Raw genomic sequence first — 13,205 nt, 5'->3', positions numbered from 1 at the left:
ATATTAATTAACTTATTCCAGAAATCTAATCTCAAAAAACTAATGGACAATTAAAGAAATGAAGTTATATTAGGCACTGAGAGGCTAAATAAGTAAGTGCTGACATTAACATTAAAACTGATAAATTCTATTTCCCAATCCCTCTGTTATCCATGTAGCCAGAAATGTTGGCTATTTCCAGTCAAAAAAAAAAAAAAAGAGTTGGATCATTTCCTCATAGAAAAATTTCTTTAAAAAACAAACAGAAAACCACAACCAAACACAAAACACAACATCAAAAAACACAAAAAAACCAAAACACCCAACAAACAACAACAACAAAAAAGAGAATGCTGGACATACACAATCTCATATGCAAGGTGTAAGACACATTAATTTACAAATTTTATTTACACTGTTTTATATACATTCCAAACAGACCTAATTGATGAGTTTTGTGCTCATATAGATCTCAGATGACCATGTGAACAGTGTGATTTACTGCCACATCTTGATTCCCAGAAAGTAACAGCATAGGGTTAGAACAGGGAGAACGGAATCAACTATCACTGGTCAGGTAAGATCGTGTAAGTATGTAAAGAAAAAGGAAAGGGATGAAAGATCATTGAATTTTGCTTGTTAAAGCATCCAGGCCACTATGGTCTACTGACTAACATTAAATATATATGGATGCCACTTCTAACATCTATTTTCATATTTACAAAATGGGGTTACTACCAATTGAGTTATTAGGTAAGGCATTTAAGTTCCTTAGCTTAACTTGAAAAGGCAACAGACATCTCAAAACATGTCACAACACAAATTTTAGAGAGATGTTTTTAGACTGCTGTTGAGATTTACCTTCCTTTAGAATCTCTCAAATGGTCAATAAAAAGGAAAACCATTTTGAGCCCTATTGTTAGCCTGCATCATCAAACCAAAAGCCTAGATAAGAAGTATCAGAGCAACGCCTAAAATCTCACCAAAGAGTAGGGGCAAGATACTAAATATCTCATATCATATTTAAAACCCACATCAGAATCCTAGGGCTATAGTGAGAGTCCTTATTCCCCATTACATTCACTTCTATATATAGCTCTTTAAAATGCTTATAATAGTGTCTCAGCTAACAGCTAGGCACAGTCTACCAGCATTGGCTCAGAGAATATTTAAAATGGTTTGAATATTATGAAGCTAGGTAGATAAATTACCTTCTTTCCTCTCATAATACTCCAATATATATATACTGTTGCACTTTAAGAAGACAGAAAGCCAAAAAATCAAGAGTATCAGGACATATTCTTCACCATTCTATAAAAATATTCCAACCACAAATGAAAATTATACCAAAAACAATTTTCAAAACTTTATCCTAACATAAAAAAGCTATTAATAGTTTTATTGGTTCCAGTCACTTAATTAACTGGACAACATTCTACTGATCTTAGAGTAATAAGATTTATAAAAAACCAAAAATGAACATGTATAACATCAGGGAGGTAGAAAACAAATCTTGGTCTAACACTGTTATAGATACAGATTTTAAGCTTCTATTTCTGTACCTAGAATTTTCCATTTAAAAAAATGGCTTCTACTTGTTATTATTAGGTTTTTAAACATCTTGAAATAATCCAAGTATTTTAAAGCACTTGTCTGAGAATATAAGAAGTCATTTAGAATAATACATCATCATTCCCTATAAGATTTCTCAGAGGACAGATTGTGGTTGCATATCACGAATATGCAGATCCATTAAGCCAACTTTGTACATGGGCACTTATGTGACCAAAGTGCAAAGTTTTTCAGACTAATCAAAGTAAAATTATCATGACTGCTCAATCTGACATAACAATCTTCAAATCCTGAAGCCTCTTTATTGATGTCAAATATCTAACTTCCTTCTATATAATAACAACTTAACTCCAAACAAAATTAAAAATACACTTAGATAAAAGTGAGACAAAATAATTTTTAAAGAAAAGTCCTCCCACCATAAGTATTTCTGCTTAGTTCACATTTTAGTAGATCAGATTTGAAGTGTGTAGGATCACTGTTCCTTGTTTAATCCTTTTAACAACTGCAACATACTGCATGTGTCAAATAATCATTTACTATCAGGCTAACAACACAAGACCAATCTAAAACATAAAAATAAAAATATAAGGAATGACACTGGAGAAATGTATAGAAAACTTAAATGATGATTTTTTTTGTTCCCAAATATGACCAGCCTTCTATAATTGCTTCAAAAATTGCAACTACTTTGGAAGTTATTATTTTAAAACAAATAAAAATACATATTTTAATAAAAGTAAAGATAGTTAAGAAACAATTTTTAAAAACTAAAACCAGTAGCCTAAATTATCATATTAATATATGAAAACATTACTTAATACAGAATGTAGTAAAACTGTATCTACCCCGGATTATATGGTACACATTAATAGTCCCACCGCAAGATTATGCCAGGAGAGGAGCTTTTTAGTTCTTAGATACAAAACCCAGAAATTCAATTCAAGAAGATGTACCATCAAGGATGAACATATTCAACCTCCTAAACAGGTATTTTTATATGAACAGTCAAAGTTAATTCTATCAGTGACTGGAATTTCAAGAGTAAATTATTCCTTTTACATATATAGCAACTATTTTAATGTTGACAATAAATGTCTAAAATGTTTACCAAAATTAATTGTATTAAAGTATAACTTAAAGAAAAATTACTTCAAAACATATACATTGCTTACACAGAACAAAGAGATGAAACACACTGATGAAAGCATTCACGGAACATTAGATTTGTAATAAATAATTCACATATAACATAGTTTAGGTATCAAAGGCAGGATTAAACTGACTTATAGTTTTTTTACACTTAACAAATTTCTGCTACATACTGACAATAGTAGGTATATTTCTTGACATCATTCAGTCTATTCAAAAAAATAGATTGGTTGTTGAGAGGCATAATTAATTTATAGAGATAACCAAATTAAATAACAGAATTTTAAACAAATATTGGCTTTCTAGAATTTTTTTTAAAAAAAGATTCATAAGGATTGCTCAAATACTTGAGAATAATTAAGTCTCTTCTTTACTCAGGCAGTTTTAATGCAGTAACCTCAGGCTTCATTTTGAAGTATTGGTTAAAACGTACAATTGCATACCTAGTGAGAAAAGTAAATATCAAAATTAGTCAAATCTAAAAACTTAATCCCTTCTTTATTTCCATTCATCCACTTAAAGTGTTTTAAAGATTTAAGATTTCAAGATTTCATTTTAGTTTATTGCACCACCTACTGGACATTTTTTTCTAATGCAGACCCACTTAAGATTTTTCTCACAGCCTACTATATATGACTGAAAAAAAACGGAGTGCAATATAGTGAAGAAAAAAAAATTTAATTTTTTTTATTACTATTTTTTGTGTGTGTACTGTCAAATCGGATCTGACTGGTACAGGAGGAGAATTGCACCTCCTTCTCCAGCAGAGCATCTGGTGGATTTGAACTGTGTACCTCTGGAATTGCAGTGCAAGCTTCTTGCCACTAGGTCACCAGAGCTCCCTCACAAATAATTTTCTTTAAAAAAGCACCTCAAATTCACTGCTACTGAGTCAAAACCCACTCATAATAATCCTCCATTGGGTTTCTGACCACCAGAGGTTCAGCATTTGGGGTAGCAACACAAACATCTACAGGCTAGAACATCAGTGTTTCCCAATCCAAAATAATAGTAGAGATCAATGTAATACATACAATAAAATTAAAACTTACCCAAGAAAATCAAATTCAATAGTAGAGTATTTAGCTTGAATCAAAGCCCACAATCCCCAAAAGAAATGAGAAGCCTAAAGGAAAGAAGAAGAAAAGAATTTTTTTCAAAGCAAGTAAAACATTATTGTTAACCAAATTGCAAATAAGGTTAAAACTTTATCATCAATTCCACATGATACCTTTTTATTATTAAAAATATGCAAAATACAGACAAAATTATTAACATACAGATTTACCGGGATGACTACAGATTATTTTTTCCTTACCAGAATGAATAAATTATAATCACTTAAAAAAATAGAGCCCAATTTTTATAAACTGCTTTGGACAAGTCACCATCTCAGTATTAACAAATGTTAGGTCAAGTATTTTTAATGGTAATAAATGCCAAAAATGCTTTTACATGCTATTATCAAAGGTCTTTGTAAATATAAATGTAAGCAAAAAGGAAAATATAAATGTCAGAAATAATAAATCTATTTAAATGTGAAAAATTATCTACAGATGACAAATACTTGAAAAACTTTACTAACTCTATTCAACATAATCAACCACTATTTAACAAATAGTAGCAATTTTATGTAAGGAAAAAGGGCTTAGATTTTAAGGAGGAAAACAGAAAAATGAGTAAATATTTGTTGTTCTGTGCTTTGAAGTGAAAGCAACTGTTGGCCCTCCAGAGAGATTTCAGAGGCTGTAAATCACTCAGGAGACTTTCCATCTTCCTCTCTGAGAGCAGCTGGTGGGATTCAAACCATGTGCCTTTGGATTGCCAGAAAAATTCCTCTCCATTAGGCCAACAGAGCTTTCCTAAGTAATTAGAACTACCAAGTAATTCTATGCATCTGTGCTTTACTATCTACTTACAATTAAACATGTTATTTTTACATTTGAATAACACTGACAATGTCTTGTTTCCTAAGAAATAGCGTTAACTACGCCAATTAGAAAAAAAAAACCCTGTAAAACATAAGGTTTTTGTTTCAGCTATATTTACTATATTACTATTCTAACAAAACTATGATCTAAAGTATTAAAAATGAAATTAGAAAATGAAATAAAACAGACTTGGTTGGTAAAACACCAAACTGCATGAAAAAGAATTCTTAATTTCTATTACAGAGAATGGATACGGAAATTGAGCCTGTCATTAATTCACTTTATAACCTTTAATAATAAAAAAATTATGAGTATCATTATTTCTAACACAGGACCAATAGTAATTATTCTGTATTCCACATATGACTGTTTTTAAAGATTTATGGAATATATGTTTTTAAAACATGAGTTTCATATGTTAAACTGGTTTGCCATGCTCTACTTAAACGTTCCTACTCATTACTATTCTACTACACAAGGAGCTCTGGTGGCCTGCTGGTAAGGAGCTGAGCTGCCCATCCAAATGTACTAGATTCGAATCCACCTGAAGCTCTGCAGGAGAAAGATGGGCAATCCCCTCCTGTGTGATTTACTGTCACTTAACACAGCTGGAGGGTCAGCTTTGAGTTCATTCTACCTTGACAGTATTCAACAGTTATTACTGAATTGTGCTTTAATCTATCTTAAATAAAATCACTGTCTATATACAAGGGATACAAGGGAATTCTGGTGACCAAGTGGCAAGGAGCTGTGCTGCCACACAATTCTAATCTACCAGCTGCGCTGTGGGAGAAAAATGGGCAATCTCCTTCCTTACTAGTTACAGCTTCTGAAACATTGAAAGGTCAGCCATGAGTTGGTTCTGACTTGACGGCACATTATCAAAAACAACATATCTGCACACACATACACACACACACATATATATATATGAAACTTGTTATCAAATACAAGTATAATCGATTAAACACATGCACACATAAAGAATGCTTTGAGAAAGAGACTGCAAAATTAACTAGCTGTGTGATTTTGATCTATTTTATTCACTGTATCTTCATTTACTTGCCTATAAAATGCAGACACTAACAGTAAGGGGAGGGAGCTCGGGTGTCTTAGAAGTAAAGCTGAGCAGTCAACTGAAAGGCACTCAGTTCAAGTCCACCAGAAGCTCCCAAGGAGTGACAGGCAAACTCCTCCTGTGAGATTTACTTACTGCCTCTGGAAATCTGATGTAGGGTCAGCTATGAGTCGGTTCTGACTTGACGGTACATAACAACAACAGTAAGGATTCCTAGCAAACAGCAAACATACAGTAAAATGTTAGCTATTTTAATTATATGAAATTATGATAAAATGATGTAGACTTTCAAAAATGGTCTGTCTTTCTAAGGAAATCACTAAAAGTGAAGGATGAAATTACTTTCCTTGGAAAGACTAAATCAATAGTTCTCAAAGTGTGGTATACTTCTGGGAGATCCTCAAGGCCCAGATACCTCTAAAGTACTGTCTACATTATGTTCTGCATCATATTTTTTTTTCTAATGGGTACAAACATGAATCTCTTCAAGTCAATTGGCCAGGGAACTCTCTTCCAAGTTTTTTTTTTACACAGACTAGTGAATACATTCTGGACTACATCTGTTTCCTGAAATACAACAATTGGAATTCTATCAATTCCTGAGACTTTACTTTTCACCAAAGACTTAAGGGCATCTGAATTTCTTTCTTCATTACCACTGGCTCTTGATCATTAGCTACTTCATGAAATGGTTCAGTGTCAATCAACTGTTTTTGGTACAGTTACTGCATATTCCTTCTCTCTCCAACTGATGTTCTTTCTATCTCCAAGTCTGTATTTTCCAACTACTAGTTCTTTTTTTCAAATTTGAATTCCAGTCACCTGAGTTTAATTACTTTTTTTCCCCAGTGGAAATTACTTGAGTGTTATTGGACAAGATGCCACCTGATACAGTTTCCAGTTTTTATAGGTTTTAATGGTTTGATGCCAGTGTCTTACATTATGGTAAAATGCCAGTAGTTTAATCCATCATGATTTTTATATCATCAGTTCAAATGTTTATGTAAGTGATTTTGTTGTTAAGTTCCAACGAGTCGCAGACGACTCACAGAGATCCTAAGAACGAAAGACCTGAACACCTGTATAACTTTCATCATTTCATAGAGTTTTCAGAGGCAAGCTATTTCGGAAGTGGATGCCACTCCTGCTATGTAAGTGATAATGGTAAATAATATATGCTATTAATGCTGTTTTTAGGGGTTATTGAGTAGACTACAAATTATAGTGACTCTATGAACAACAGATTACCACCTTATTCTACCCTGCTCCATCTGCACGATCTCCATCAAGCTCACACCCATTGTTGTAGTCAGTATGGTAACCCATCTCATTTGAGGGTCTTCTTCTATTTCACTTATCCATTTACCCTTCTCAGCATGCTGTCTTCTTCCAAGGATTGGCCCCTCATGACAATACACTCAAAGTGTGTGAGATGATGTTTTATCATCCTTACCCTAAGGGAGTACATACACTGGCTGCACTTCCTCCAAGGCACATATGTTTATTCTTTTGGTAGTCCATGGAATATTCCATTCTCTTTAATAGCATAATTCAAAGTCATTGATTCTTCTTCTACCATCCATATTCACTGTCCAACTTTCAGATGCATCAAAAACTGCTCAAAACAGCATAGCTTGCATTAGGCACACTTTATCGTTAAAACAACATCCTTGCTCTTTAGTACTTTGGAGAGGCTCTTGACAATAGAATTTGCCAATGCAACACATCTTTTGACTCCCTGACTGCTTCAAGCAAATGTGGTGATTGTGAATCCAAGTAAAATGAAATCACTGACAACTTCAATCTTTTCTCCGTCTATCATGATGTTGCCTACTCTCTACTTGCAAGGATTTCTGTTTCCTTGTGTTGAAATATAACTTGTTTTAAAGGCTACAGAATTTTATCTTTTTCAGAAAGTGTTTCATGTCTTATTCACTTTCTGCAAGCAAAGTTGTAAACTGCATGACATAGTCTGCTGATGAATCTTCTTCCAATCCGGTTACCACATTCTTCTTCATTTAGTCAAGTCTTGAATTTGCTTAGCATATAAATGGAATAGGTACAGAGAAAGGATACAGCCTAGCACTCACTTACCCTGATTTTAAACCATTAGTTTTCTCTTGTTCTGTTCAGATAACTGCTTCCTGATCTATACAAAAGTTTCTCATGAGCAAAATTAAGTGTTCTACAATCCCCATTCTTTTCTCAAAGTATCCAAAATGTATTTTGATCCACACAACCAAATGTCTTTGTAAAATTAAAAAACCCACAAGTAAATATTTTTCTGGCATTCTGTTTCAATCCAAATTCATCTGACATCAGCAATGCTATTCCTCATTCTATGGTGTTTTATGAAACTGTTCCAGTTGTTTTGTAATAATCATCAAATAATATTACTTGCATGTAATATTAATCATATTATTCAATAATTTCCACAATCTGTTGGATCATTTTGGGAGGGAGGAATAGGAACAAATATGGAGCTCTCTCAATCAGTTGGCCAGTTAGCTGTCCTGCAAATTTCTTGACACACACTGATTAACCAGTCCCAGGCAGTGCCTTTTTCCTGAAATACTTCATTTGGTACTCCTTCAATTTCTGAGGCCTTCCTCCCCCCGTCAGTGCAGCTTGCATTTCTTCCTTCAGTACTACTGGTTCTTGACCATATGCTACTTTCTGATATGATTCAGTGTCTTTTGGGTACAGTGACTCTATATTCCTTCCATCTTCTTTTAATGTTTCTTGCATTATTTAATATTTTGACCATAGAAACTTTCAGTATTGCAAATGGAGGCTTAAATCTGTTCTTTGGTTCTTTCAGTTTGAGAAATGCCAAGCATGTTCTTCTTCCCTTTTGGTATTCTAACTTTAGCTCTTTGCACATTTCATTTCAATATTTTGCTGTCTTCTCAATAAAGCTTACCTTTGAAATCTTCTGTTCATCTCTTACCTAAGCATTCTTTCCTTTCCCCTGTCTTGGCATCTTTTAACTCTTAAGTGCAATTTCAGGATCTCTTTTGACATCCATTTGTGTCTCTTAAGCGCAGTTTTTGTCTTTTCTTTTTTCTTTCTGTAATGACTTTGCTTTTTTCATGATGTCTTTGATGCTGCCCCACAACTAATCTGGTCTCCAATCTATTCTTGAGATGGTTTTTTAATTAATTTGGGATTGTCTTATGGTCGTACTTTGGTACTTATGAACTTATTTTCATTCTTTTTACCTTGAATTAGAACTTACACAGCCTGTTCCATAGTCAGCACCTGACCTTGTTTTGACTGCTGATATAGAGCATTGCCAATGTCTTTTTCCAAAAAATGTAGCAAGTGTGATTTCTATGTAGATTCAACCAGGAGGCATCATGTATATAGTTATCATTTATGATTTTTTTTTAAATGTATTTACAACAAATATATCATTGATGTTGTTTGTGTGCCATCGAGTCGGAGCCATAACTGACTCCACTTCCAGCAGTTAATCACACAAAGGTAGTTAACTGCACAGGAGGAGATTGCCCATCCTTCTCCTGCAGAGCAGCTTGTGGATTAGATTTGTATGCCTTCGGGATTGCTGCACAGCTTCCTGCCACTAGGCCATCATTAAATGATTACCAGCTTAGTTTCTGTCAACAATGCGTATTCTGCAACTACCATTTCTTCTTCTTCCAACTTTTGCACACACAAAAAAAAATAGTTTAAAGAACAGAACTGTTAAGAATAGATTTAGGGGAGCTCTGGTGGCCTAGTGGCAAGGAGCTGCAACTACAATCCCAGAGGCACACGGTTCAAATCCACCAGATGCTCTGCCGGGGAAGGAGGGACAATCTCCTCCTGTACCAGTCAGATCTGATTTGACGGTACCCTCACACAAAAATAATACAAATAAAAATTTTAAAACACACACAAAAGAACAGATTTTTTAAAATTGGTTTTCAGGTCTCACTAGTGATACTGGATCTCTTGCTAGTAATAAAGTGCATTCTGCTAATTCGTGGCATAATATCCATGGTGACATTATCCAAAATCTCACTACTCACAGATCAAATATAGGTGAGAAGTGATACTTTGTATGATCTTGTGTTTGATAATTTTCAACAATTTTGTGAGACACACACACTAAACGTTTAAAGAAAGACTTGTAAGTCATAGCTTAAGCATCACATAGAAGACATAGAAGTTTCCAAGTGCGCCCTGAAAGAAAGCCTTGTACTAACAGTGCTAGCATTATCAAAAACCAAACCCAAAATTATGTTGTAGGAGAAGCTGCATTACAAAGCCAACTGAATTGATGTCTTACATTAAATTGAAGCAATGACTGAGAAGAAATATAACTCTGAGAATTGTAATAAACGTACATGGAAAGACTAAGTAGAAGCTAGAGACAGTGAGTGAGCCCCTGTATTCTGATGAATCAGCCATCATACTACCCAAAACTAATGACAACAATAGTTAAATGCTCTGGACAGATCAAGTGAAACAAAAATTGAAAAGCTGAAAGTAGACTTGGCAATTATGTTATTCCTTGTTAACCTGTTCCTAAAAATTGAGCAGTAAAAGGGAAAGCAGACTATAGTCAGTACTCATAGGAGTATATAAAAGATGGCCGGGGGAAAAACTGAGGATCAGCTTTTATTTCACCTTGCTTTCCCATATTCTTATTTCCACTGAAACCTTTAGTATAATAATCACACAATGATTAGTGGACTTAAACCAAGAGTTTCTAAGAGAAGAAAGTATATTTTAGCTTGCTAGAAAATACAAATATAATACTGAAAAAGAAAAAAAACAGGGAAGGGTATCAACAGGATTTAATTCAAATGAAAAAAGTCATTCAGAGAAAAACTGCCCTTAATAAATGAAAGGGTGTTTTTGTGTTTTTTTTTTTAATTTCTCAGTGATGTAAAACTGAGAATTGTTATCAGAATTTTATAGCACAATAAATGTATTATGTATACATTTTGCAAAATGTAAGCATATGCAAATTCAGAGGACATCCTAAAATGGTTAGTAGCTAAATGCTTAATTACTGTACCACCAGGGCTCCTCAAATGAAATATGAGGTTTTCTTGCAACTCTAAAAATTGGCTAAGTAGCAACATTGCTGAATTTTACCAAAAACTAAAAAGACTTCTTTGACCTCCCAAGTTATGAACAACTTGAAGGAGTGCATAAGACCTAGAATATCAATAAACGCAATTACTGGATATTTATAGACAACTTGGTGATTAAATAATTACTAATGGTACTTTTCAATAGCATGTATAGATAAAACCATGATATTAAAAAAAAAAGTTAATGTCATTAAAGCTTACCAAGAAACTCAAGTTAGTTCTCTAATAGCAAACAATATGAGCTAAGAGAAATTAATGTAAAAATTAACAGACTCTCATTGTTTGAGGAATAGTAGAGATTAAAGGAATACACAGAAAAATAAAAATTATAAGTGATATTCTTATTAAGACAGAATTCATCTAAAAAGAATCTTTACATTGATTCTGAAGTTTAACTGCATGGCCCCATAAAAGGGTGCCCCTACATTCTCCACGTCAAGATCATGCTTACATAGATAAAACAGCAGGTGTCCTAGGACTTGTGAGAGAACATGCATTAATTTAAACAACAGTTAACAGTTCAACTGAAAACAGATAACCAGAACAGCAGGTAAAAGCTTCTTTTCAGTACACCTTCTCATCTGAAACGATTTTGAACGGCTCTGGAGAAATGCCACTCTTAAGATTGTAGAACAGTATATCAACAAGTAGAACTTGTAGATTTGTTGCTGTTACTACAGAGAAACAACTGATTGCTGACCCTCCAGCAGATTTTCAGAGGCAGTAAATCACGTGGGAAAAAAATGCTCATCTTTCTCCTGAAGAGCAGTCAGTGGATTTGAACTGTGAGCTTTTGCACTGGCAATGCAATTCCTTAATATTAAGCTATTACAGTTTCAATATTTAGATTTTTAGATAAATTTGTTGATAGCACAATATCACCAATGTCAATTGTACAGAACTGTGCTAAGACAAAATACTAACAAGTCTTTTTTTTAAAAAAAAAGTACCTAGAATTATGTCAACCTGACATTCAATTTCTCTAATACCTTAACTGAAATCCCAGTCTAATGTATCATATTACTCTCAAAAAGTTTTGACAAAATACATGGGTCTTGAAAATAATAAAATGAGTCTTTTAAAAAAACCAAACGAAGGAAGCTGTGGTGGCCTAATGGCAGGAAGCTGCACTGCAATCCCAGTGGTGCACAGTTCATATCCACCAGATGCTCTGCTGGAGAAGGAGGGACAATCTCCTCCTGTACCAATCAGATCTGATTTGACTGTACACACACAAAAATAATAAAATAAAATTAACCAAACCAAAACTCTAAAACCATTAAATTATCAAAGAGGTTGACAATAATTGCTTATAGAAAAAAAGTCAAGGCAAAACAATGACTAAGTCATGAAAATATAATACCACTGGTTCTTTCAACATTTAATGTAAGATACAATGATTAAATCCAATGTGGAAAAAACTCATTTCCTTAAATTTGTACTTGGTTATATATTCTTCAGAGTGACAAAAATAGATAAAATTTTAAAAACTGCTTCATACATCAAACTTAACTCTAACTAGAATCTATTCATAATTACTGAGCACCTACCACAAGAATTGTTCCAGAGGTCATAGTAGTGAACAAAACAAAACTTTGGCTTTCAAGGGTTAAAGAACTGTGAAATACAATGCTTTCTCAAATCATTATTTTGATAATAATTCACAAAAGTTAAAATGGAATATAAATTATATTAAGAATATCTTACCAATTGTTAACATATTTAAACTTACCAATGCAAACTGATTAACCTGAATGAAAAGTATTTCTACTTCTTTTTCAGTTACTTCGTTCCCAAAGCCCTTATATTCTTTGTAGGCTTCAAGATAAGAACGCAGCCACTTTCTCTGTAGTTCTTTACTTGGATATAGACTATAATCCACATCACTCACACCTAAAGTGCATAAAAAAAATGCATTAAAAAGTTTAAGAATATATTCCTTCTTACACATTTTAATAATCTGTGCCACTAGTTTTTTTAAATTATAGTTCCATTTTTTACTGCAGCACAGCTATTAAATAGTATTAAAATATTAAATCAAACCTTTAAAAAGAATCTATTTTAATAAATTGATGAATTCAACATTTAATAAACCAAAACTACACTCCAGCTTAATGCTAACGAATACGAATGTTAACCACTAGACTCAATTCTCATTGCTTCACTTTTTCTTCAAAGTTGTTGTTATGTGCCATCGAAGTGCTTGTGACTCATAGCGACCCTATGTACAAGAGCCCTAAACACCATTCTATACTGTGCCAACCTCGCCATCTCAAACACACTCATTCCCACCACTCCACTCACAGAATCGATCCAGCTCATCGAGGGTCTTCCTCTCCTGCGCCGTCCCTCCACTCTCCCAAACATGATGTCCCTCTCTCCAAG

General features: G+C 33.5%; 1 protein-coding gene across 1 annotated transcript in view; it reads right to left on the bottom strand.

Annotated features, from left to right (window-relative positions):
• Nucleotides 1–3,073: 3,073 nt before the first annotated feature.
• Nucleotides 3,074–13,205, bottom strand: part of ETNK1 (ethanolamine kinase 1) — a 73,065-nt gene continuing 62,933 nt past the window's right edge. Inside the window, exons 6-8 of the mRNA XM_006897208.1 lie at nucleotides 12,553–12,713; nucleotides 3,756–3,829; nucleotides 3,074–3,146 (exon numbers count right to left, since the gene is read on the bottom strand). Coding sequence (XP_006897270.1) covers nucleotides 3,074–3,146; nucleotides 3,756–3,829; nucleotides 12,553–12,713 — 308 coding nt within the window. The remainder of the gene's footprint in view (nucleotides 3,147–3,755; nucleotides 3,830–12,552; nucleotides 12,714–13,205) is intronic.

The sequence above is a fragment of the Elephantulus edwardii genome, unplaced genomic scaffold (genome assembly GCF_000299155.1).
Source record: "Elephantulus edwardii isolate Elephantulus edwardi_28Jun2011 unplaced genomic scaffold, EleEdw1.0 scaffold00206, whole genome shotgun sequence".
Lineage (NCBI taxonomy): Eukaryota > Metazoa > Chordata > Mammalia > Macroscelidea > Macroscelididae > Elephantulus > Elephantulus edwardii.
This window is presented reverse-complemented; position numbering and strand designations above follow the sequence as displayed.